A 26,230-nucleotide genomic window follows, 5' to 3' on the forward strand; every position below is an offset into this window, starting at 1 on the left:
GGTCATTCCATGTACTCATCTTGGAGCTCTTTTATTAGTTCTTTCATTTCATCATTGTCGCTATAAACCAAGTTGTCGGTAGAAAGTGATATTAATTATAAAATATCAATGAATAATTTTCGTAACAATTTTAATTATAATAGACATATAGATTATAAAATTCAAATTTAGAATAAAAATTATAAAAATTAAATAATATATTTGAGTTGGATAGAAGTGCCGCCTCAACTCAGTAGGCAAAAAAAAAATTACCCATGTCAAATTGGTTCTACGTTTCTGACAATTTTTTTTTTTATCATTTTTGGTTGATTAAAATTTGAAAAGATTCAAATAATCATTTTTCTTAGAAATAAATAGGGGTGACAATGAGCTATTAAAGAGCAAGTTAGGTCACATTCGTACTTAGCTTGTTGGTGTATCAAGTTGAGCGAGCGAGTTTGGATTTTAGGTCCTGAACTAAAACTATTGCTCAAGACCGACTCGTGGCTTGTCCGAGCGAGCCGAGCTAGCTTGATACTAGCTTGGCAGATTTATAAATTTGTATATTTTCTTTTCTGCTATATCTTAAATTTTCATAACACATCTTATCAATTATGATTAAAACAAAACAATATTTATATGACTAATTACTGAGGAATACTCTTAATTCAATTGTAATTATGCAAATCAACTACTATAAATTAACTTTACAGCTAAATTTATACATACAAATATATCAAAATTTTAAATTCATACAAACATATTCACATAATAAATTCATGCATACCAAATCAAACAAATTCATACAAATTAACTTAGTTACTTATAATTAATTCACACATATTCCACACAAAATTACCAATCAACTTAAACACAGTCCAAAGTGCAATTGCCATAACATTGGCTATAACATCCATAGATCATAATATCCCCAATCTGAAGTGAACGGATCCGATTAAACTATTAAACTATGTATATTAAATAGCTCGTTAACGAACGAGCTGGCTCGTGCTGAGCCAGGCCAAACTCAAACTCATTAATTCTGGCTCGAGTATGTAGCGAGCAAGCTAATTTTATCTTGATCCACTAAGGAACGAGCTGTTACCGATCGAGTCACAGGCGAATACCAAGCGGGCCACGAGTCACGAGCTTTTTTGCCAGTCGTAGAAATAAAGCGACTACGAAAAGACATTACTTGATAAATTGAATAGAAAAAATGTATTTACCTAAGAATGAGAAAGTCATTAAATCCCTTGATATTTAAATGCGAAGTTAAGCATTGTTCTCGAATTGGTGGTTGAATTTTGGAACAATTTTTTTTTGAAAGATTTTTTGTTTGTTTTTTTGGATCATATTGTGTGTCATAATATAAAGAAAAATACAAAAAAAAAAAGTTAAATACATACTTTGACTCTGACTTGATTGCTTAAAACTTGAATTGAATTGAGCTGTTTTCTTGTGTAAATTTTGTAGCATTACTGTGAGAAAAAGGGATGCAGAAGAAAGATGAATAATTATATTGATCCCCTCACCCCTGTCCCCCCATTTAACCCCGCACTCTCTCTCTCCAAATTAACTCCCTAAACTGCCTTTTATCCCCTCATTAATTCCTCTAAGAATTTCCATTTATCCCCGCATTAATTACTGCCCTTTAATAACAATCCCCACATTAATTATACTGTTCTCTAATAACAATCCCCACATTAATTATACTATTCTTTAATAACAATTCCCGCTAATAAATATTTATCTGTTTATTGATGTTCAAGAAAGTATTTATCATTGTTCTGACAAGTATTTATCCTTATGTCTGAGAAGTATTTATCATTGTCCCTGACATGATAATACTTTGATTTGATTAAACATTACTTATTGACAAGTTCAAGAAAGTATTTATCGTTGTTCTGACAAGTATTTACGATTATATATGGGAAGTATTTATCATTGTCACAGATGTTTTACTGTAAGTTGCAATTATGTCTGAGAAGTATTTATCCATGTAACATAAAATATTTATTCATGTAACATAAAATATTTATCATTATGTCTGAGAAATATTTATTATTGATATTTTACTGAAAGTTGCAATTATGTCTGATAAGTATTTATTCATGTAACATATAGTATTTATCAATGTATTATAAATTATTTATCCTTATGTCTGAGAAGTATTTATCATTCATATTGTACTGAAAGTTGCAATTATGTCTGATAAGTTTTTATCCATGTAACATAAAGTATTTATCAATGTATCATAAAGTATTTGTCCTTATGTCTGAGAAGTATTTATCATTGGGTGAGGGGATAGTTTATTTAATGGTCCCCAGTTGTGAGGGGACAATCCAGAAAAAAAAAGAAAATTTGTGCGGGGATAAATGACAAGTATTTATGAGGGGATTGTTTATTTAATGGTCCCCAGTTGTGCAGGGATGATTCAAAAAAAAAAGGAAATTTTGTGCGGGGACAACTAATGGATTGATTTATTCTTTCCTAAATAGAGATCATTGCATAAGGATTAACACTTTGCAAATTCACAATAAATACTTTGATGCTTCAAGTTAAATACTAACAGTTTATGCGGAGTATTAATTATTGAGCGGTTCCCCCCATGATATTTTTGGCAGTTTGTGCGGGGTTTTTTGTGGAGATAGACATGCGGGGATTGTTATTAGGATCCAAGAAAGATACATCAATGCAAAATAACAAAAAAAGGAGAAAAATAGTATCTATTGTTTATGGAAATAAAATAATTAATAAATGATCATTATATTAATTACATTATGAAGCAAATATAGTAATTAGGATGATATTTAAAGAGGGTTAAAATTGTCTATACATTAAATTTTTTAAAGATGTTGTGTTAATATAAATACTAGTATCATATCCGTGCGTTGCAACGGAGACATATTATAAGAAAATAAATATATCAATGAAAATAATAATTATCCAAAAATTAAGACACATGTTAATAGAAAATTTATATGATTATGTATTTTTAATTAACTTTAATCATGATCTCTAATAACAATTTGATGATGTGATGATTCTTTATTTTTAAGTTCCAATGATATCAAATAATAGCTCGATTCAAATCTAAAATCAAATATCGTACAACAATTCAATATCGACATATAATATGATATCAAAAAATATAAATAAAAAGTGTTATCGTGTGTATCTATAGGATATATACCAGTATCATACTCGTGCATTGCAATGGGGACATATTATAAGAAACAAATATATCAATGAAAATAATAATTATCTAAAAATTAAAACACATGTTAATAGAAAATTTATATGATTCTGTATTTTTAATTAACTTTAATCGTGATCTCTAATAACAATTTGATGATTTGATTATTTTTTATTTTAAGTACCAATGATATCAAATAATAGCTCGATTCGAATCTAATATCAAATATCATACAACAATTCAATATCAACATATAATATGATATGAAAAAACATAAATAAAAAGTGTTATCGTGTGTATGTATAGGATATATACACACACACACATATTATAAGAAAAATATATATTCACACACACGTTCCAATTTATATTCTTCTTTGTTTCTAATTTAGAACACACACACATTGATATATTCTATATCGGAAATATATTCTAAATTGTCCACACCAATATGTATAGAAATAAAGAAAGAGAAATAAGGAAATATAAAAAAAATGATTTTCATTGTGATCCGTATAAAAATGAAGAAGTAAGGAAACAATAAATAAGAAAATGCAAGATGGAGTCTTCTCAATTGAAGAGGAGAAATATGGAAACAAAAAAAGGAAACAGATAAATATATCGCTAAATTTCAGAATTTATTCAATTTTAATTGTAACATATCGCGTGGCAGCATATGTGGTAGGTATGTTTTTAACTAAATTTAGACTTATATACATAAAACATATGCATTTAATCAAAAGAGGAGAAATATGAAAAAAAAAACAGATAAATATATCGCTAAATTTTAGAATTTATTCAATTTTAATTATAACATATCGTGTGGCAGCATATGTGGTGGGTATGTTTTTAACTAAATTTAGACTTCTATACATAAAACATATGCATTTAATCAAAAGAAGACAAAATATGTAATTAGAGAGCTGAGATCAAATCCGAAGTTTCATCTCTCAATCGTGGCCGTTGGCGGATCGGACGCCCAACGTGCTTAATAATAGAATAGAGATGTGTGGTGTAAATATGTCCACCCTTCACAAATTGGTCCCAAAATCTTTAATTAATTACATCAATAAGATCGCCGAGTCAAAAGTGTCTTCTTTGTAAGGGAATTCGGATCTCCTAAATTAACTCAAATTTTGAATTTAGATTCGGATTATTCAAACCTTCTCTGGTATGAATATTAAATAGGCTTTGTGCATTTTACTTCGGACAAGATTGGTCTGAATTCTCAAGTGTCATTAAACATGTCCAAATAAAATGTTTGTGCATTAGTTTTAAATTTTAACCTTTAAAACTTATAAGATAGCTTCAAAAACTTATCTTTGTAAATTTGTTTATTCTTCTGTTCTTTTTTAAAATAAAAAACTATTACTATAAAATAGTCTATAATGTTTAAAGCCAATCACATGTTTTCTATAATAAATAATAAATAATAAATAATCTAAGAAGCATAAAATTTACTTCTCATGAAATTATAATATGTAGATATATTTTGAGATTAATTAATCTACGTAAATTTTATAGATATATAAAATTGAAATTGCCTACATTGAGAACCGACTTGTTTCTCATCAGCTCTCTTTTTGGTAGCGACGTCTGGTGTTGTAAATAACACTTAATATTCAGACACATCACAGTTTATATGTATACAATACGGTAGAACACGACACAAAGTATTACGTGTGTCGTGTCTCTATGTATTTGTACTGGAAAATAAATCTGTTGTGATTTAAAAAAAAAACGTAGGACCCTGTGATTCTAAATCCAAACCTTTATTTTTTGAAATGTACGAATCTCAAAATTACTTATCTATGCATGAATCTATAAATAGATAAATGGATAGATACAGAATAGCAGGGTCATTGGATTTCAAAGAATCACAGTAGATTTGTATCCTTAATTTGTATTGTTTGTGTTCTTCGAAACACTGTTGTGTTTGACAATGGTTAAATTGATATGGTTTAATACGACACAGACATGGCACATATCAACACAACACAGATTAACACGACCGGCAACGCATATTAACACAAACTAATTAGCTTAGTTTATACCCAAATCGCACCCAGAAAAATTATGTACACCTAGCTCCCCGAAATGGTTTTAACTGCTAGAAAAAAATAAATGTTAATTTTAACACTATTATTTAAGTCAAAATTGAAAATTAACAATATATCATTTCGGCTAAGTTTTCTAGTTTTGACATAATTTTACATTTTTTTTAAGTTGACTACATGTAATGAATTTTTTCAACAACCCAGATTATGCATATAATTAGACAGAAAAAGAAAATTTGAGAAAACACGGAAAATTAATGATCAAAATAGAAACTTATATATATAATTAGCTTTGTTCTTTTTTGGACATTTTCCCATTTTTCTAAATTTTTAACTATTTTTATACATTTTAGGAAACATGTACAGAAGTTTCAAAAGCAAACACAAAAACACGTTTTGACTCTTTCAGACATGCATGTCACGTTTGCAAATTGCAGCACACTAGTAGCGACATATCACTGGAAAACAGGTCAGCGAGATATGTTGGTTAGTGTACTGTAACCTTTGCAAATGGTCCTTCCGTTTGTTTTTTTAATTTTAGAACTTAGAAGATGTTAGTGTGTGACAGTGTGATCGCTTTTAGTGTTATGCATGGGGACAACCTTTAATGCATTAATATTTGACAGTTTGTAATTAAGTTTAATTAATTGGGATGATTGACTTTCCACTGCTAAGTTGAACTATTTTTAAGACATAAATTAATATTTTATGTGACTTGTTGATTTAAATAGAGAAATTTAGGGAACCAAATCTCCTATCCATCCATCTATAATTTGAATGGTCGACATAATTAAAGTATAAATTTGTCTCCGAATTTTTTATTAATATCCAAATTTTATATTAAATTTTAAAAAATATCCGAATCGGTTGTTGTTTTCGAAATCTACCCATTCCGGAAAAAAAATTTCCGGAAACTCGGTTCTAACTCCAGAAATTTTTTTTCCGGATTTAGGATTTTTTTTTTTTTTTGCTAAATCCGGAAAAAAAATTTCTGGATTTAGGAATTTTTTTTTTTTTAGGAAATTTTTTTTTTAGGAAATTTTTTTTTTAGGAAATTTTTTTTTAGGAAATTTTTTTTTCCGAAAATTTTTTTTTTAGGAAATTTTTTTTTCAGTTTTTTTTTATAATTTATTTATTTTTTGTATTGAAGTATTACAAATATTTAATATATTTTTTAAAAAATAGATGGAATACTATATAATTTGATTTATTCGAAAGACTGCTACAAATAATCCGGATCAACATTTTTCGTGCCGAATTTTTTACGGCCGTAAAAAAAATAATATAATATAATATATGTATATGTATATGTATATATAATATAATATATGTATATGTATATATATATATAATATAATATATGTATATATATGTATATATAATATAATATATGTAAATATATGTATATATAATATAATATATATGAAAATGAAGATATAAAATATGATATATATAATATAATATATATTCGGAATTTGTCTTCTCAAAATTTAATATTCTTTTTATTTCAATTATAACCGCTCAAATTATGGTTGAATGGACAAATTGACCATGTGGGCAGGAGATTCAGTTTCAGAATTTAGATATATATCCATTGCAATTTTTTTATTTGATATTTTTCCATAAAAAATCAAACTTAGTTATTTCTCCATCTTAACTCACTTAATTTATGAATATTTCAATTTCTTAATTTAATCACTAAAAAAGAATGTTAAATATTAATAAAAAAAATAGAAGGACAATTTTGTCCTTATTTCAAAATATCATGTTGCCAATCCATCTTTTCCTTCTGTAACAAGACAAGCGCTTACAAAAATTTGGTCCACAAGGGTATCTTTACGATGATCGAAATAAAGTTACTTTGTTAATCGAAAAAAAATAAAGTTACTTCCTTCGAAGCCTTTTACTGAATTGTTCAGCAATAGCAATCCACCTTCTATTGAGAGAAAAAATATCCCAAAATCTTCAAATGTAGCAGCCTCATCAGGGGCGGACCCAGTATAGAACCAAGAGGGGCAACCGCTCCCCTCTGAATTTCGAGTTTTAATGGTGATCTATCGGTACCAATTGATTTTGCTCTTTCTTGGAAATTTTTTTGCCTCCCTTTGAATGTTTGATTTGTAATTCGAGTCAAATTTAGTATTAAAATTAAAATAAATTTCTTGAATTATATATAATTGGTAATTAGAATTATAAGTTAAAATATCATAAATTATAAGTCAGAGCATTGGAAAATATAAGTCAAAGCATTATTTTTTTATCGAATACCCAATTAGTTAATGTATTTAAATCTGATAAGCTATTAAACCCGATTCAATATTTTTTTGCCCCCCGCCGGATGAAAATCCTGCGTCCCCCTTGAGCATTATACCATAAGCAGGTTATTTTCCTTATTTTTTAATGTTAACGTCTAATCTTTGAAATTTTGGTACGAGGGATGTACACTTTACAATAAAAGAGGGAGAATGAAGACATACAAGAAGCCTTCCCGCCTCCCGGCAATAAATAAAGATAAGGAGAATCAGGACCAAACAAATCAAGTCAACTGCAATTAATGTAAACAAACTACCTAATAAAAAAGCACCTATCCAAATATGAAAAATCATTCGCTTGGAGGATAGTTTTATTGCCCAAAGCCTCATTTCCTGTTTATCCGTGCTTCAAATAAATTAATCTCTTCTACTTCTAGTATATTTGTTCATTGGTTGGATCAGCTAGCCTTTCATACTCACTCCAGCCTTTGATTTTTTTTTTTTTTTTTTTTCCAGCCTCAAACTTCCATTAAGTCTAAAGAAGGCGCAGCATGATACATGAGTAAAAGAAGTGGGATTTACAACACAGTATTTTGAAATAAGAGCAAAACGGTCCTTCTATTTTTTTTATTAATATTTATCTTTATTTTTAAGTGATTAAATTAAGAAACCAGGATAATTATAAATTAAGTGAGTTTAGATGGAAAATAATTAATTTTTAATTTTTAATAAAAATTATTTATCAAAAAATTATGATGGACATATATCTAAATTTTTTGTTTAAATATTATAGGTAATCAGGAGCGGACCCACATATAATCAGGATACCATGAATTTTGAAAACAACTTCCGGGATATACTATTATGCTCTTGCCCTACCCAGAAGATGACTTTATCGTATCCTGTTTAGTCCAAAATTTCTGTTAAGCTCATAATTAAAAAAATGTTGTGCAACCCACAATAGTACCTTAGCTAATAGATTTGAACCCAATATTTACTTGATCTCTTGCCCTACCTTAACATAAATTTTGAATCCGTCCTAATGCATGCATTGTATGGTTTGAGCCTTGCGTACATTGATGAGGAATACGTGGCGATAGCCGTATGAATAAAATTAGGGATACAGACCATTACAACACGCTATCTTGTCTAGGTCTTTTCAGATTGTAGGATGATGAGCAATACAAATAATACTATTATCCATATCATAATAGTGATTAAATTTGAAAATGATATATAATTCAGTGGCTAAAACTAAAAAAAAATAAAAATGTTATTTTAAGGGATCACAAGTTCGAAATTCGTACTACATTCCAATTATTTGAAGGACTTTAATCCTCATATCGTTCTCAAAGCAAATGAGAGGGTTAGAAGAGATCCATCAGTACGTGTTTCACATGCATAATCGAACATAAGTACCCATCCTTACTCATTTAATTAAGATTTATTTATAAAAATAAAATAAAAGGGGAATATTTAGCCACACTTGGGAACCGTTCTTTCCTCAGTTTTTCATAATATAATGAATTGTCATGTTTATAATGCAGATTGACCGATTGTGTATCATCAGCTAAACAAGTACTCACCCCTGTAGATAATTAATACAAACGATGAGGAGTCTTCTTGCTTGAAGTCTCTTTTTACATACAAAAATCCTGTGATGTTTAAGTTAGAACATTATTCAAATATATATAGTTAGCCATATGCTGGGAAAATAACTACTAGAGGAAGACTAGTGAAGAAAACAATGGGCATTGACGATCAGGCCCGCTCTTTTGCAGTTTTTATTAGTGTTCTATTTACTAGTTGAGTGTTGAGTTAATACTATAAAATTTCATTTGGAACTTGTAAATAACTCTTTTTTATAAATATATTGTTGGCTGACTTCTTGCCAGTTGATCTTCAAAAAAGAAATATATATAATTGTCCATTATGATCGAGTTGGATACGAACATAACCCATCTTTACTAATTTAATTAAGATTTATTTATAAAAAAAATAAAAGAGGAATATTTAGCCACAATTGGGAACCGTTTTTTCCTCAGCTTTTCATAATATAATGAATTGTCATGTTTATATATAATGCAGATTGACCGATTGTGTATCACCAGCTAAACAAGCACTTTCCCCTGTAAATAATTAATAAAGGTGATGAGGAGTCTTCTTGCTTTAAGTCTCTTTTTACATACAAAAATTTCCACTTGAACAACATTTAGATTTATACAAATCCTGTGATGTTTAAGTTAAAGCATTATTGAAATATGTTTTCAACGGTTCAAAGTTAATGATACTTTAATATATGCACTACAAAACACAACTTAAAATGTATGAATTATAACTCTTATGCTATCTATAAGTTCAAATAACATATTTAACCCTCATTTATAAATTTACTTTTTAATTTCAATATTACAATTGTCAAAATAAATAATTTTCCTCCACTTAAAAATGTCGGCCCACTGCTTCGCTGTCGAATTCTAGCTGACACAATTATCAGAGCACCAGGTAAAACAAGATAAGCGTTTTCCTTGCCTTGGTAGTCCAGAGTCCAGAGTCCAGACAAGTCTGAAATGCCACAGATAGGGTGTCAATGGTACCTTTTTAGCCGTTTACCCGATCCGTATCGTATTCGATAAGGCGGGTATGGGTAAGATATTTTTTTCGTTAGCTTATTGGGTATGGGTATAAGTAAGAATTTTTTTTCATTAAATAAATGGGTAAGGGTATGGGTAATGACTATTTCGTACCCGTTACTCTAAAGGGTAATTATAAAATTCAAATATATATTCAATTCAATTTCCAATCCACTTAAATGTATATTTAATTCAATTTCTAATCCACTTAAATATATATTTGTGTTTTTAAACTTTTATTCTTTATAAAAAATAATTTAGTTGAAATTAATTGCACATTTATTTTATTTTTTTATTAGAAATGCAATTATATATGTGTTAAAATGAATGAGTTTTTGATGTTTAATTTGTAAAATATAATAAAACTAATTATTATACTAGTATTATTCGTTATCCGATAATATTAACGGGTAAGGATAGGGTAGGGTAAGATCAATTTTTAATGGGTATAGATAAGATATGAATAAGATCAATTTTAATGGATATGGATATGAAAATGTCTCCATCCGACCCGTACCGTACCCATTGACACCCCTAGGCCCACAGAACGAGGACCTATCAATTATCATCATTGAATTAAGTGGGAAGTTGGCAATTGTTGCAATGATGGCGCGCGTCGACGTGTCGCATGGCAATTGATGGACATGATGAACTTGTTTGGCAACATATCATGGTCATCAATTAACTAAAGGACTGAAAGCAAAAAGAAAAGAAAAAGAAAATTAACTAAAGGATAAGTGCCAAAAATTTATAAGGTCGTAATTGCTCTGCCTTTCTCAACTGTATAATTCCTTTAGGGCCTGATCGGCTGTCAAGTGGGAATGCGAATGGATTTAGATTCAGATTCAATTTGAATGATCGAAATACTGTGCACGTGAGGAAAAAAAAAGTGAATTTCTTTTTTCCCCAGAAAACAATTGCGTGCCGAACAGACCCTTATAAATCAATCGCGTATGAAAAAAATAACTAGTTGCTAAATGAGATGGACAAATAGTTATAAATAACAAATAAAGGGGTCAAATTAAAAAAAATAAGATTAAAAGGCTGAATAAGTAAGTATCGTGTAATTTTATTTTAATTTTTAAATAAATATATTTTTTATGTCAATCTTTTTTGTATTAGTAAATCGATTTAACTTATACACATTAGCTCAATTTTTCGTACTAGCTAGTACTCTTTTATTTCACCTACCTAGCTAGTCCTCAAGATTTGTTTGGTCTCATTGCCTTGACCAAAAACCATATTATCATAACTCTCACCTATTTCAGTTAACTGCTACCTAGCTCAATCATCTATTTTAATTAGTTTTGTTGCACGAGACGGGATTTTGAATAATAGAGGTAAAAAACATACAAAATAAAACGTGAAGAGCGGTGAGTTTGATAGTAGCATTTTCAAAGGAGTTGAGACTGACTGAGTGTTGAATGGGAGAGAGAATCAAAAGACATGTGAAAAGTGAAGGAGATTCTCAACTTTTGAAAAAAATAATGTAAAATGCTACAAGTCACCAAATTATACATATTGTACAATAGTCTATTTTTTCTTGAAAATGAATGGGGCAACTATATAAAATTTTCACAACTTTATGAGGGTCATTTTTAAGGCACTCATAATATTTAACTATAAACTATACAACAAAATTATATATAATAATTAGTTTCTGAAATTGAATGGATCAATTGACTCACATTTGATGAAAGTCAATCCGCCTCTGCACGTGACACAAAATACTAATAAGAACAACAAAACACATATAATATTGCTAAACACATTGGAAGCTTATTCCTAATTTGTTGATATACTAATTCCACCCCTTCTATTACTCCTTGCTTTCATGCACCACCACTTGAGAATCTTTCACAGTGTGATTTCATTTTATAAGCTGGACTACTAATAACAATTTTGTAAAAACTAAAAATTTAAAGAATAAAATACAAAATTTCAATTTATAGGGAGTGCTTAGCACATTTTCCCTATATGTTCTCCTGAATAAATATCACAAGCTCCCGATAAGTGAAAGCTATAGTTCTTGTTATACAATATTTTTGTTTTGCTCTATCAGCGTAGTTAAGATTTTTATCAGAGATAGGCAAAAAAAATTATTGGACAACTAGTGAATTGTGGACTGCCATGAATTGACCTATTCGATTCTGAGTTGTATAGACAAATTTTTTTCTAAGAATAAACAACAATCCGATTATATATAGATCTATAACCTGTTTTCAAAATTTAGGGGGAGACAATTACCTATCTTTGATTCAATGTCGCTCCCAACTACTCTATGTTGGCAGAAAATCCTTTTTTTTTTGCATGCTTTGAGTATAACTTGCCTTAGTTTGTGATAAAGATAGTGTGGTTCATTGAGTTTATAAGAAATGAGCGTAGGAATTATGGTTCAAACCGGTAGCTAAGATGGTTCATTCATTAAGTTGCTCTTGTACCAGTTCACTGATACGGTTGAATGCACTCTTAAATGACCCATCAAGGAAGCAGGTGTGTGTTGGGGCTAAAATTTCCACTTGGGTTCAAATAGAGATGGGAGATGGGTAATTTGTGTTCATTTAGATATGCAAACATGAGAGTTGTAATTTATAAAATTAATTTGCAGTTTTATGATCTCAAACGAAATATTCATAAACTTTTGTTTGAGCAACTCTCGAGTGAAATGGCGACTGTTTCCAATCTCGAGTGAACTATATATTTAAAAACTTCGCTCCTGTTGGTGCTAGACGCATATATAGCAACCTGGTAGTATGTTTGCTGAAGGAAATAAATCTGCTACGATCCTAAAAGGGATTGTAGGGTCCTACGATTCTAAATCCAACCTTTCATTTGTTTTGAGATTCGTGCATAAAAACAATATTATGGAGATTCTTACAATCAAAAAAAGAAGAAGTTGGATTTAGAATCGTAGGACCCTACAATCCCTCAGGATCGTAGCAGATTTATTTCCGTTTGGTGAAATGGCGATTGCTGTCCAATTTATGGGCTTATTTGGGCTTCATATATGGCTGTGCTTCATGACTTTTTGGAAGTTAAATTTCAACCCAAAATAAAAAAAGACCCAAGTTGTTTAGTCGTTCCATGTCGAATATCACAATGAAATAAAAATAATAGTCTTTCTCCATATGGAATATCACAAATTTAATACTCGGAATTACGAGTTCTTCCAAAATTTCCAATTAATTAATAGAAAAACTTTTAGTTTGTGTTATTATGTATCTTCTACAAATTTAACAATGCAATTTTTTTTTACGTAATTTCCAAGATAACATGGCTGGCGGAGAGGGGCACTTATAAAATGGTATCAGCAGTGGACCCCACAAGATAACATGGCTGGCGGCTAATCGTCTGATATCTGATCACAATCAAATGCATGGTTAAAGACCGCGCATGGCTCCGTCGAGACTTGGACGGTCGGACCTCTCTATATTAAAAAAAAATCTGGATACGGAAATTTTTTCTGATCACAGATGCACCAAAATATATTTATTTTGTCTTTTTCGTTTTTGAATGAGACGGAAATTTGCGAGCACTTTGTCAACCTTCTTTTTAGTTTAATTAATTAATAGTCCACTGATGCCTGGCGTCTAAAAAAAAAAGTGCATGTAGATGCCCCTATCTGAGTTAATAGTTCATCCATACATGGGTTCTCATCTCAAAATTTGAATTTGAATAAGGATCGCGTGATCATATTTCAGACAAATTTGATCTAAATGTCATTATGTAAGCGTTAGAAGTAAAGAAATAACCTATTTGCTCCCGAAAATCGTCCAATTAGAAGACTACAATTTTTCTAAAACATACTACATATTTTTTTTAAAGGGTAAAATTGATAATGCGTAAATTTGTGAGTTTTTGAAGTTTAGAAGGATAAATATGATATTATAAATTTTACAGGTGGAATTATGTAATTTCCAAGTTTTTTTGTGAGAGAAGTAATTTCCAAGTTTTTGAGGGGTACACATGAAGTTCCGTCCTAAAGTTCTTATCTACACACTGAATAGTAGATCTTTTCCTCCCGAGTTGTTTTGCCATTGTGCTTTATAAATCAATACATCCGTCTGCCTCAATCAGTGGAAGAGGGTGTTTTCCAAGTCTTCATGACGCTTTCTTGTTAGAGACGATGTGTCATATGTCAATTAATTCATTAATGCCAAAGGCGCTGTTATAGAACATGTAATTGTTCCATCGTTGTCCCTACAAATGGACTTCCCAAAGCAATAAATGCAAGTGTACAGTAATATAAGAAATCTTTCTAAAAAAATGATATATAGATAGATACTCAGGGGCAGATTCAGAATTTTCGTTAAGGGCAAAAAAATATCGAATCAGGTTTAAATAGTTTATCGGATTTAAACTCATTAACTAATTGAGTAATAAATAAAAAAATAATACTTTGACATGTATTTTCCAATACTCACTTATAATTTCTAATGCTTTAACTTATAATTCTAATTACCAATCATAATTTAAGAAATTTATTTTGATTTTAACACTAAATTTAACCTGAATTACAAATCAAACATCTAAAGAGAGACAAATTTTCAGGAAGGAGTAAAGTCGATACCGATAGATCATCACTAAAACTTGAAATCCAGAGGGACGGCTGCTCCCTATTCTACTCTGGATAAGATACTCAAATAATAGCTCAAAGAAGATTTTTTTTTTTTTTTTTTTGAGTAACTTCGTTTTTGAAGTCCAGTGGATAGAATATAGGTGACAGACTTGATAGTCTTCTCAGTCGCTTAAGAAAACAATAATAAAAACAAATAAAATAAAATAAAGAAGACCATTCTTAATAAAATAATTATTTAAATAAAATTAAGAAGACTTGATAGTCTTCTCAGTCGTTTTTTAAGTATACTTTTGTCAACTAAAAAAAAAATGGGATCCCTTAGTCCAAATGAAATATACACCCACAAAATTAAAAGGACTTGTAAAATAAGGTTATTTTTTAAGAGAAACCAACACAAATCCACAAATTTGGTGGTCTTGTGGTCCCTTCAGTCTCCAAATGAAAGGAGAGGAAAACACCATATATAGACTATTACTATTATGATATTATCCAATGACATTGATTCCTCTATTGCATATAAGAACCAAATAAAATTACAATATATATCCTCTCTTGTTCTCCCCTTCACACATGCTTCCACACAAACAAAAACATATAATTAAGCATATGAATCCTTGCATTGATGACTCCGGCGAAATTGGCGTTTTTGATGCAGCTCGATACTTCTCGGGCTATGAAATGCATGGTACTATTTCCACTCAATCAATATTGAAAGCCCTAGATCCACTCAAGACTGAATCTTATTTAGTTCTCCAGAAAGCTAATCAGAAGAAAATTAGCAAAGGTATTATAAGACTGTCTATGTTTTTCAAATCTTTGTTCTACAAATCAAAATCTAAGAGGAACAAACATAAACAATTGGAGAGCTCAGTTGTACCCGGTACCGCTAAATCGTACCCGAAGCATTGCTCTCGGTGCATTGATGGTTCTGCTGGAGAGCTCTGGAGGGATAGGAGACTGGATGGAATTATGGTCGTTGGAAAGAGATGGCTGTTGAATAATTCTACAAATGACGAGGGGCTGTTTTGTAAAGATTTACTCGTAGAGAAGGGTTTATATGAAATCAAGGAGAAAAATGAGGAAGATGATGATAGCTCAAGTGATGCCAGCTCTGATTTGTTTGAGTTGGAAAATTACAATTAGAAGCATATTATTTTATCTCATTGTATATATAATTCACTGTATATTCTCGTGGTTTATTGAATGTCATTGTGGAATGAATTAAGATATATGTTATGATTTGTTAACTGGAATCATAGAAATAAAATTCACAATAATTCATAAATGGTTCGTTTTCAACACTTTCCAAACAAATAGACGAATTATCGAATTAAATGAAAAAAATATTTCTTAAGACGAATTCATAAATGATATTTTTCAATATTGAATTAAATAGAGCAATATATCAGAAGAAAATTTCAAGAAAGGAAATGAATCCAACTACCCGGGCACCTTGCTGCTTGCATGCAAGTACCTAGTGAGGCCAGCATGTTTTATACTTACCAAGAGAGTTTCAATTTGAGATTAATTTATTTCATGAGTGATGCGTATTCATGTAAATTAAAATTTGAAAATTTTGAATTTATTTATTATAAAGTCAAGCGTTCAAAAAAAAAAGGATAATAAGTTATTCCATGTATCATTAGTAAAGTAGATGAGTTTCAATAGTTTGAATTTGTCGTTCAAAGCTAGATTGATAAATTTTGGTGAGGTTCAAAACTTATCGAATTGATTTTAAATGTTGAATTCAAATAATTAAAATTGATCTACTTTACGAATGATGTGTTTATATGCAAAATTTATAAATTTTCAAAATATGTTGAAAATAGTTAAATGGTTAAAAAAATGATGTATTTTTTTTTTCCGATGCATGAAAAGAAAATAGAATAGCACTTATACATCAAAATTCTGTACATGATTCTGACGTGTTTCAAAACTAATATGTGAGCTGAAAGTACTTTCTTTGTAACCAAACCATTTAATTTTTTTTTATTACCAAACGGTTTTAAAAATAAAAAGGGCATAAAAAAAAAACAACTGATTTTAAACGAGCCTAGCCCTACCATGGACGATCGAGGTCCATCTCGACCCCTCGAACCACACGGGCCGTTAGAGATGAGCCCGACAATTATCTAAATTTTAAAACCCGTACAAAACCAGCCATGACCCATTTCGAAATGGAAGCTGATATGAGTACCCGCACTACAGTACTCGCACCTAAACTGCTATAACTGTTTGTGGGGATCAAACTACCATAATTGCACTTCAGATCTGTAACTTTTTTTTTAATATTAATAGTCAAATCTTGAAGTATGTAGTCTAGGGGTGGCAACGAATCGAACCGAACCGAACCGAACTTACCCTAGGTTTCAGTTTGGTTTGAATTAATTTCGAACCGAAGCTGGTTTGATTCGTTTCGAACCGAAGCTGGTTTGATTCGTTTCGAACCGAAGCTGGTTTGATTCGTTTCGAACCGAAGCTGGTTTGATTCGTTTCGAACCAAACCAATTTCGAATCGAATTAATTGTGAACTACACATTTTTCAAATCGAACCCGAATCGAATCACGAACTAAATTATTTTTTAGCAGCCCTAATTATACCGGTAGTTTATACATTAATTTTTTTCTCGCGAGACAAAATTCACATGGCTTCCTTTTACCGGTATGAACTATGAAATGAGTATTTTTAAGTTGAAAAATTGTTTATGAAAAAATACATCAGAGACGGCTTTCCTGGTATGAACTATGAGAGACGATCGAAGAGAGAGGAGAGCAGTCATCTAAGCCGGAGAGAGGAGTGACAGCCGGAGAGACAGCCAGTCGCCGAGAGCGTCGGCTAGATTTTAGAGCTAGTGGGAGAGTGAGTTAGGGAGAGGTGGAGAGAGAACTAGGTTATTGAGATTTGAGAATGAGGAAGTGTCGGCTAAGTTAAATTATGACTCTCTATCTTGGATTTTAATTTCATCAGGTAAATGGACGGCCGATGTTATTATGAGATTTGAACCATAAAAGTAACCGAACCCATTTCGATCGAACCATGCTAGGTTTGAGTTTGGTTTGAATTAATTTCGAACCGAACCTGGTTTGGTTAGTTTCAATTCGAACCCATTTCGAATCGAATTAAACTCGAATCACGAACTACAATTTTTTTTGCCAGCCCTAATGTAGTCCAAAGAACACAAGTATTTATATCTATATAGTAAACAATGTAAATGATAAATTAACTATTTTTAAATAATCATATCCGCGCTGTTTTTTGAAATTTTTGATGTCGTACCCGCACCTAAACTGCCATAATTGCTTGTGGGGACCACAACTATTCTAAATCTGTAACTTTATTTTAAAATATTAATAGTCAAATCTTGGAGTATATAGTTCAAAGAAAACAAGTATTTATATCTATATAGTAAACAATGTAAATGATAAATTAATTATTTTTAAATAATCGTACCAGCACCTTTTTTTGAAATTTCTGACGTCGTACCCGCACTTAAACTGTCATAATTTCTTGTGGGGACCGAAACCGTTCCAGATCTATAACTTTTTTTTTAATATTAATAGTCAAATCTTAAAATATATAATTCAAAGAACACAAGTATTTATATCTATATAGTAAACAATAATGTTGTAATTTTTACATAACTGCTTGTGGGGACCTAAACTGCCATAATATTGTAATTGGATCTCTCCTCTTTTTACATATGACACTGAAAGTATTAATATTTAAGCATTGAAAGTATTTATATCTATGCACTGAAGTATTTATTTTTATGAGGTCACTATTTTTGTTAGAGAAATGTTGATGCAAAACTAGTGCCGAGACTTTGAAAGGGTGCTGCTGGGATTTTAGAATAATAATTAGTTGAGACTATATAATATCTTTTTCGAATAATAATTAGTAGGGACCATAATACATTATTCCTTTAAATGCATTTACTGTAGCGCGGGTACTGTGCGGATACTGTAGCGCGGGTACAGAAATGATTATTCCTTCGAAAAAGGTTAAATCCTGTAAATTTGAAGAGTGAATTCTGCACGAATTTTGAAGCAAAAAAGAAAAAGAAAAAAGGATAAACTTTGTACTAGACAGTTATTTTTTTACGGACGATAGTTCATAGTAACTTCTTATTTTTTGTACAGAAAAGATATTTAAATCCATGCAAGCTTGTCAAGCAAATTCTAAATTATATAGGCTGACAAGAAATTTTATTATGGGAGGAACAGTAAAAAATATCAAGGACAGCAACAAATTGTACCGGGGAACAATCTCTCTTGACAATAGAAGAACTATCAAATAAAATTATCAGGGATTTCAACTAACCTTAAAAAAAAAAAATCATTTGGTAGGCTACTTGAATGATTTCTAAAAGGGGGAGCGCCATTTTAAGAGCAACAATTAGATTATAAAAGGTTTAGAGTTCAAATTTCAATGAACTTTTTTCATCACTCAAAAAGAAGTTTGTCGGTTCTCAAGATTCTGAACAAGTAATTTCATAATTTATCTACTCAAATGCTAATTAAAGCAAATCTTCAAACCACTAATTCATACAGAATAGTCTATGCTGATACAAACTAATGAACACCCACTTATCCTTTTCCATTGTGTTCCCATAATTGAACACGTTGGTACGATGGAACAGGTTTATTTCATAGCTAAATGGCACTTTATTACTGTGAGAAAAGAATTAATAACCATTTACAAATTTCAAATGAATATGAAATTTATTTCTTTTGCTATGCTTCCTTCGCTGTCATCGAGAACAGGATCTTGAGGATGATTGAGGCTGCAAGAATTTTGAAAAAATATATATAAATAAAAGAAAATGAATGTTGTAATTTTTATAGATGTGTACACAAAATATATTAATAAAGGTTAATTATATAACAGAACGTCTATACAGCAACTCCTGAGCACGGGCCAGTTACAAACTTAGGTACGTTTGGATTGAGAGTGATGTTAGTGAGAATAGCATGCTAACCCAATTCCGCTAACCTGAGCTAACCCAAGTGTTAAGAATAGCTATTTTATCACCCAAACATGAAATAGTCGCTAGAAAAAGTATAGCAAATGTTTACCGAGCAAGAGAGTACATCATCACAACCACACAAAAGCCTTCCATTCAGCAAATCTGTTGATCCAAGCGCACCTTGTCCATCACTCCTCTACATAAAATTCCATCCAAATTTTTCATTCAAAAAAAAAAATCAATTCAATCCCAATTTAAGGTAGTTCAATAACCAAAACAAAAAGTTACTCGCAACACAAAACCTCCCTTAGCTTATCAATAAGCTACCATACCACAATGAAATCCTAATGGAAACATAAGGTAGTGCCGTAGTGGTGTGACGTAAGGTCCTAAGCACTTCCCTTTATCCTTTCTTTTTTTATTTTTCTTTTGCAATACCTATTACATTTGGCCTCTCATCCGTACATATTGGGGAAAAGAGGAGTTTACTAACCATCTAAAAAATATATAAGAAAAAACTATGACAAAAACAAAACAAAGATGAAGTTTTGATGGTGTCAGTGTCTCAGTGGCAACTTCTGTGTGGTCAGCTACAAGGGTAATGTTGCCTTGGTTCCTTCAAAAAGTCTTTCAGATGTTTCTAAAATCAACCATGCCATGGTTTGCTTTCTCTAAAATGCATGATGAGATTAATATTGATCACTTATAAAGGATTATTGATCTGACCTTGTAATAATTGACAGCCAAGAAATTGGCCCATCGGTGGCCGGCAGCATCATAACAAGTTTTGAGCATGTCATTCAACCCCATTGAATTTTGCAAGCATGAGGTCAATTTCACAGGAACAGTTGGGAAGTAATTTACAAGCACGAGAGATTTTGTTGGGTCGTTGAGAGGCGGGGACTCATCTCGGTTGAAGCACTTTCCTTTGTCCATCCCGTCATCTCCATCTAGGAAAGAATGAACAAAGTTAGGTCCCATGGTTCTAACCCATACATTATGCACAGGACTAACTGTATCGGTATGAAACAGGCATGGAACAGTCATGTTAGACCCAATGCTGGCACAAAGTAGTACCATATTATGATAGTATGGTAATTTGGTACATTTTTTATATTTAATACTAATTTATTTTGTTAATATTAACACCTGTGATTTAAATACAAAGAACTTACTCGGGCCTAATACAAAATATGGAAATACAAAACAAAACAAATTAAGGGTCTTTCCTTTTAACTATTTGAAGCATCTCCATGTGCTGTCCCAGTACAAAATATTGAAATACAAAGAACTTACTCGGGCCTAATACACCAGAATTTTTTATTTATAATTAATTTAAAATAATAGGATATTAGAATCATTGCCCCAAGATTTTGATGCATGTAGGGAACCGTAAAAAGTTCGGGCTCCATTATTTGAAGCCGAATTTTTGATACGGATCCATAAAATTCATCACACACCACGGACATTGCTTAACATGGCCACATAGGATCTGAACAATCCAAGCATTGGATCTGTAAAAATAATTCAGCTTCATTGTTTGGAGCTGATTTTTTTTATGTATCAATATCTTGGGTAATCATTATAATACCCTATATTATTTTATATTAATTTCTATAAATAAAAAATTATGCCAATACACATACTAGTACAATATGCATTAAACAAATTCCAGCTAATGAGTAGGGAAAAAATAATGTGAACTTACATTGATTCTCAACCATATATTTCCACTGATATGCAATCCCTTCTGACTGTTCTTTTGACTTCACGGATGTGAAAACAAGTAACCGATGGTTTTGTGCAACCATTTCACTTACCCTTGGCCAATCTTTACCATTTTGGGGCATTTTGGAAACTGGAAACCAGTAATTCATCAGCCCTGATTTATTGAAGACCTTTGTTAGCCCATTTGGAGCTTTGACGTAATCTTCTAGAATAATTGTGACAATTTCAGTTGGATTTCCTGATAAAAATGCCTCTATCTCCTTCAATGTATCTAATAGCAGTTCCTACAAGTCAAAATAAGTACAAGAAATGAAAAGAATATAAAGAAAACTGTAAATAGAAAGAGAAATTTCACAAAACAAGATCAACAAAATGGAAACAACATAAACCAATGAGGATAAACAGCTAGTATCTTCCTTCTAATTAATTATCCTCTAAAAAGAAACAACAAAAAGCTTCCTGATTAACTATTTTTGAATGAAGATAACATTATGATATATCTAATAGTAAATTAGAACCAATAAAAGATCAGCTTACTCACAAAGGCAGTTGTATCATAGCATTTGCCTCCATTGGAATGGCACAGCCATACATCCCCTCTAAAATCATAAGTATCCAGCATTAGAGCTCTTACACCATTCTGCAAAACCATCATATTTCAAAATTTCAAGGTTGAATAAACAGAAATTGAATTTTGTATTTTGATCATGTTTAATTTTATATGACAGTAGTACCCAAAAGAGGGCAGGAACACATCAAAGAACATTTATTGCCACAGTAGCTGTTCCAAATTTAAATAAAAGGTGTTTACTTTGAGTTGTTGAGTAACAGAGTCTTCTTGGTTATCAAAAGTGACACGCGGCACGCCCGTATGAGATGGCTCGCCCACAATTGCAAAGGAATTGTGCGTGGTGAGATAAGCATACTTGTTAAATGGCAATGAATTATTCTGCAATTCATGTAGAGCGGAGAAAGATGATTTATGGAAAAAAAAAAAACTTCAGCATAAAAAGTTCTAGGAATACTTAATTTGTAGAGATGATTTATAAAAAGTTATAGGAAGATCATTTAGATAATTTAGAAAACTTCAACATAGAAAGATGATTTATAAAATGTTCTAGGAATACATAAAAACTTCAGCAAAAAAAAGATGATTTATTAACTAAAATATCTTTGATTGGTTCAAATCTTATTAATTATTATCCTTTTTTCCCTGACTATGGTTTAGTTTGATAACTCAAATTTTAAAATTAAAATATCAAAACAAATTAGTATATGCGAGTTTTTAAAGTTTACTAATGTGGAGTTCAATGTTTTTTTATACTCTTGAATCTTATCAAAAGGACCTGACATATCAATTTTTTTTCTTGTGCGCATTGGCAAGGTGATAAAAAATTATAAACCCACTTCTAACGCCTTTATTTATCATTTGAATTTCATATTTATATTATATTTAAATTTTAAAAAAATAGACAAGATAAATACAAAAGAAGGGGGAATTTCATGTATACCCCTCAAAAACTTCAAAATTACGTATTGCCCCCTCTAAATTCTAAAATTACATATTCCCCCTCTAAATTTCAAAAACTCACATATTTACCCATTTTATTATCATATTTAGTAAAACACATTCTATATTTATAAAATACCTATTTTACCCTTTTATTAAAAAGCATAAAACGCCCATCTGACTCCAATTTGAATCTAAAAGTTCCTCTACCGTCCGAATTGCTTTAAGATCTGTGCACGGTAAATCAGCATGAATCTTGAAGCAACGTGCACATATCTTAGCGATGCACGCAGATCAAAATTGCTTTGTGAAACGTGCAGGCTAGATTAGCACGAATCTTGAAGCGAATACGCAATAATCTTATTGTGATGCGCGGATCAGACGGTAGAGGAACCCTCCAGATTCAAATTTGAGTCTGAAGATTCTTTTAATAAAGGGTAAAATAGATATTTTATAAATTTAGACTGTGTTTTAATATAAAAGACAATAAAATAGATAGTATGTGAGTTTTTGAAGTTTAGAAGAGAAACTACGTAATTTTAAAATTTAGAGAGAGGAATACGTAATTTTGAAGTTTTTGAGGGGTATATGTGAATCCCCCACAAAAGAAAGAGTGGCATTTGGACCCACTACAAAATCATTTCGAATTATGAAGGGCATTTTGGTCAAGCATTATACAATCTAGGTTATCTTCGTGTAACATTGTGGATTTGTGGGGTGTGTTTTGAAGAAACCTAAGACAAAATTATTGATATTTATACAAAATAATCTTTGCCAACAAAAATTTTTATGCAAAAAAAAAAAACTATTCAATATGTCCACACTCTACACCATTACTTTCAGAAAAAAGATAATAAAAGAATATACGAACAAAAGATACTTACAACTACTTTGAATGGGTCAGAGACAGTATAGCGTACACATCTAGGACCGGAGAACTCCAGTCCACAGTCGAAGCAATACAATCCAGTCCCACAATCTGTGTCCGATGTACACCTGTCCCCCAACTAAAACCGACACATTTTAATCATCCCATTTAAAAAAAAAATAGTTCATTTCCAATTAGCATATTTTTCATGGAAGGAGTATCTTTTCAGTATATCCTACTAAACTAAGCAGTAAGAACTAAGAACAGTTATAGACCAACCAAAAGATCCAATTTTAATACATATTTCATACAATTAAACGTTTACTTAGAGAGAGAAAGAGAACCTGGCATTCTCCATTGGAGCAAGCTGAAGCAGAGAACGGCAGAGACAAACAGAGCAGTATAACTATTTTACAAGAGAGCTCCATTAATTCGAGAAAATACGGCGGTTTGTGGAAATAGAAAGGAAGGAAAGGAGAAAATCTATTATTAGGGGTATATTATATCAAATCCCATCCCCGCTTGTTTGCATAATTGAACTTTGGGAACGGTGGAAAAGAGACTGTTGGTTTAAACTTTGCAAAGGAGCAACCAAAAAGTAATCACTTAATATAGAATCCAGATTTTCTGTGGCGAGTAAAGGCTTATCTATTGTGTGACGAGTTAGATTCATTTATTAGGGAGCTAGGCAGCTAGCTAGCATAGTGACAAATGAATTATTCGGGTTCGTTTCGGTGAGGTCAAAAATTCGTGAATCGGAAATAATTCGGGTATAATTCGAGAAATATTCGGAATTATTCTGACCAGAGATCTCAATCCTGCAAAAGAGCAAAAAAAAAAAAATGTTATGGAAAAAATTCAGGAAAAATTCGTAAAATTCGCGAATTATTCGGGTTTAATTCAGTCAACTGAATAATTTGGCATTCGGTTCGGCATCACCAAAAAAACAAATTATTCCGGTTTAATTCGCGAATAATTCACGAATCTTGTAACTATAGCTAGAATGCTAGATACTCTGTCAAGCGCTACACAATTTAGGTCGCTCATTAAATTCTAGTTGTTAATTTGATGCCACATTTGATCAATGTTAAGGTTCCAGTACAGAACTGGTCGTGCATGATGTTACATTTATATATTTTAAAAATATATGGTATAGTTAAAAAGTTTAAGGGTTCAAAAACTTTATGAATTATTTAATTTTCATTAATTAAAAATTATTTTGATTCTGGTAGATTGGACAAGCTTTTACCGTCTCAAACAATTAATATTTATATCTGCAATTTATTATTGTCTTTGAACTTGTTTTAGTGTTTCAACGTATTATAACCAAAAATAGTTTTAGCAGATGGAGAATAGGAGTTAAATATATATTTGCAAATCTATTTTTAAAGCATGCTTAATCAATTTGATAAAACTTTAAATGAAAAATTACTTAATATATATTTTAGCTAATATAGTCATTAAGTTTATCTTCATTGAACATTTATCTTTTCTGTGCATTCGGCATGAATCTATTAAAGAATTTCTTTTAAGTTCCACAACATTGAAATTACAGCTGTTTTTAGTCTTTTTTTTTCTTTTCTTTTAATTTGCACAACATGAATCGAAACTTTATGTTGAACAAAATTGTTAGATGTAAGCGACAAACATCCTACGCAATAGTTGATAAGAAATTGATCACAAAATATCTCTTTAAAATTAACTTGACAATTTGTTTAGAGAAAGAGATGATTTGACAAAACTTTTTTTAGAGAAAGTAGAAATAAGCTTTTCAAATTTCAATATTTACAGAAGATGTTACCATCTTCAACTCGGAAATGTTATATTTATCACGACCAAAGACTAATTCTTTTGATTTGACAAATTATTAACAATTTAACTCATAATATGTTTATGTATGATCTTTTGTAGCCTTCAATATTGCCAAGCCATCTTTATAATAAAACAAAAATGGCATGATTTTTTTTTTTAAATAATGACAAAAAGTATCTGAATAAAATAACTCTTTGTTTTTTATAACATGACAAACAAATAATGCATATTTCCGAACGGAGGTATGAGGATGTTAACTCCAGTTTTAAATTTTATGGACCATGGATTAAGTTCTCAATCAGGATTTTTTTTAGAAAACGTAAATAAATAAAAATTAGAAAACAGATTGATTACTACAAATAAGAGGGTAACTGAAAATTATTTTCAGTTCTGATCAATAGTTTTTGTAATTGAAGAGTAATCAATCTATTTTTTTATTTTTTTTATTTACGTTTTATAAAAAAAAATCTTCTCAATCACCGATATTATTTTATACTTATTGCATTTAAAAATCAAAATTAAATCTTTAGTATTTTTTTGTAATATGTTCAAAATTAATAAGATTATAATTTTTTTTTGCGGTTCATGAACTGTAAATTGAGCTCATTGCATGTGAGATGTTATGATTTATTAAGGTTCAAACGGTCCA

At 30.6% G+C, this 26,230-nt stretch overlaps 1 protein-coding gene across 1 annotated transcript; it reads right to left on the bottom strand.

Moving 5' to 3' along the window:
• Positions 1-19,193: 19,193 nt before the first annotated feature.
• On the bottom strand, positions 19,194-24,437 carry LOC144551112 (PLC-like phosphodiesterases superfamily protein). The gene is made up of 8 exons (XM_078298923.1): positions 24,114-24,437; positions 23,786-23,908; positions 22,203-22,340; positions 21,933-22,031; positions 21,372-21,675; positions 20,390-20,613; positions 19,773-19,859; positions 19,194-19,480 (listed from the first exon to the last, which is right to left on the bottom strand). The coding sequence occupies exons 1-8, from the start codon at positions 24,195-24,197 to the stop codon at positions 19,448-19,450; spliced, it is 1,092 nt and encodes a 363-aa protein (XP_078155049.1). The 5' UTR covers positions 24,198-24,437; the 3' UTR covers positions 19,194-19,447.
• Positions 24,438-26,230: the final 1,793 nt, after the last annotated feature.

Source organism: Carex rostrata, chromosome 3, assembly GCF_964058835.1.
Source record: "Carex rostrata chromosome 3, lpCarRost1.2, whole genome shotgun sequence".
NCBI classification, from domain to species: Eukaryota; Viridiplantae; Streptophyta; class Magnoliopsida; order Poales; family Cyperaceae; genus Carex; species Carex rostrata.

Coding starts and splice junctions, on each gene's coding strand:
- LOC144551112 (XM_078298923.1), bottom strand. CDS start 24,197: ATGGAGCTCTCTTGTAAAATAGTTATACTGCTCTGTTTGTCTCTGCCG. Junction 19,860..20,389: donor TGGCTGTCAATTATTACAAG/GTCAGATCAATA, acceptor AATTTTATGTAG/AGGAGTGATGGACAAGGTGC. Junction 19,481..19,772: donor ATGATGTACTCTCTTGCTCG/GTAAACATTTGC, acceptor AAATTCTTGCAG/CCTCAATCATCCTCAAGATC.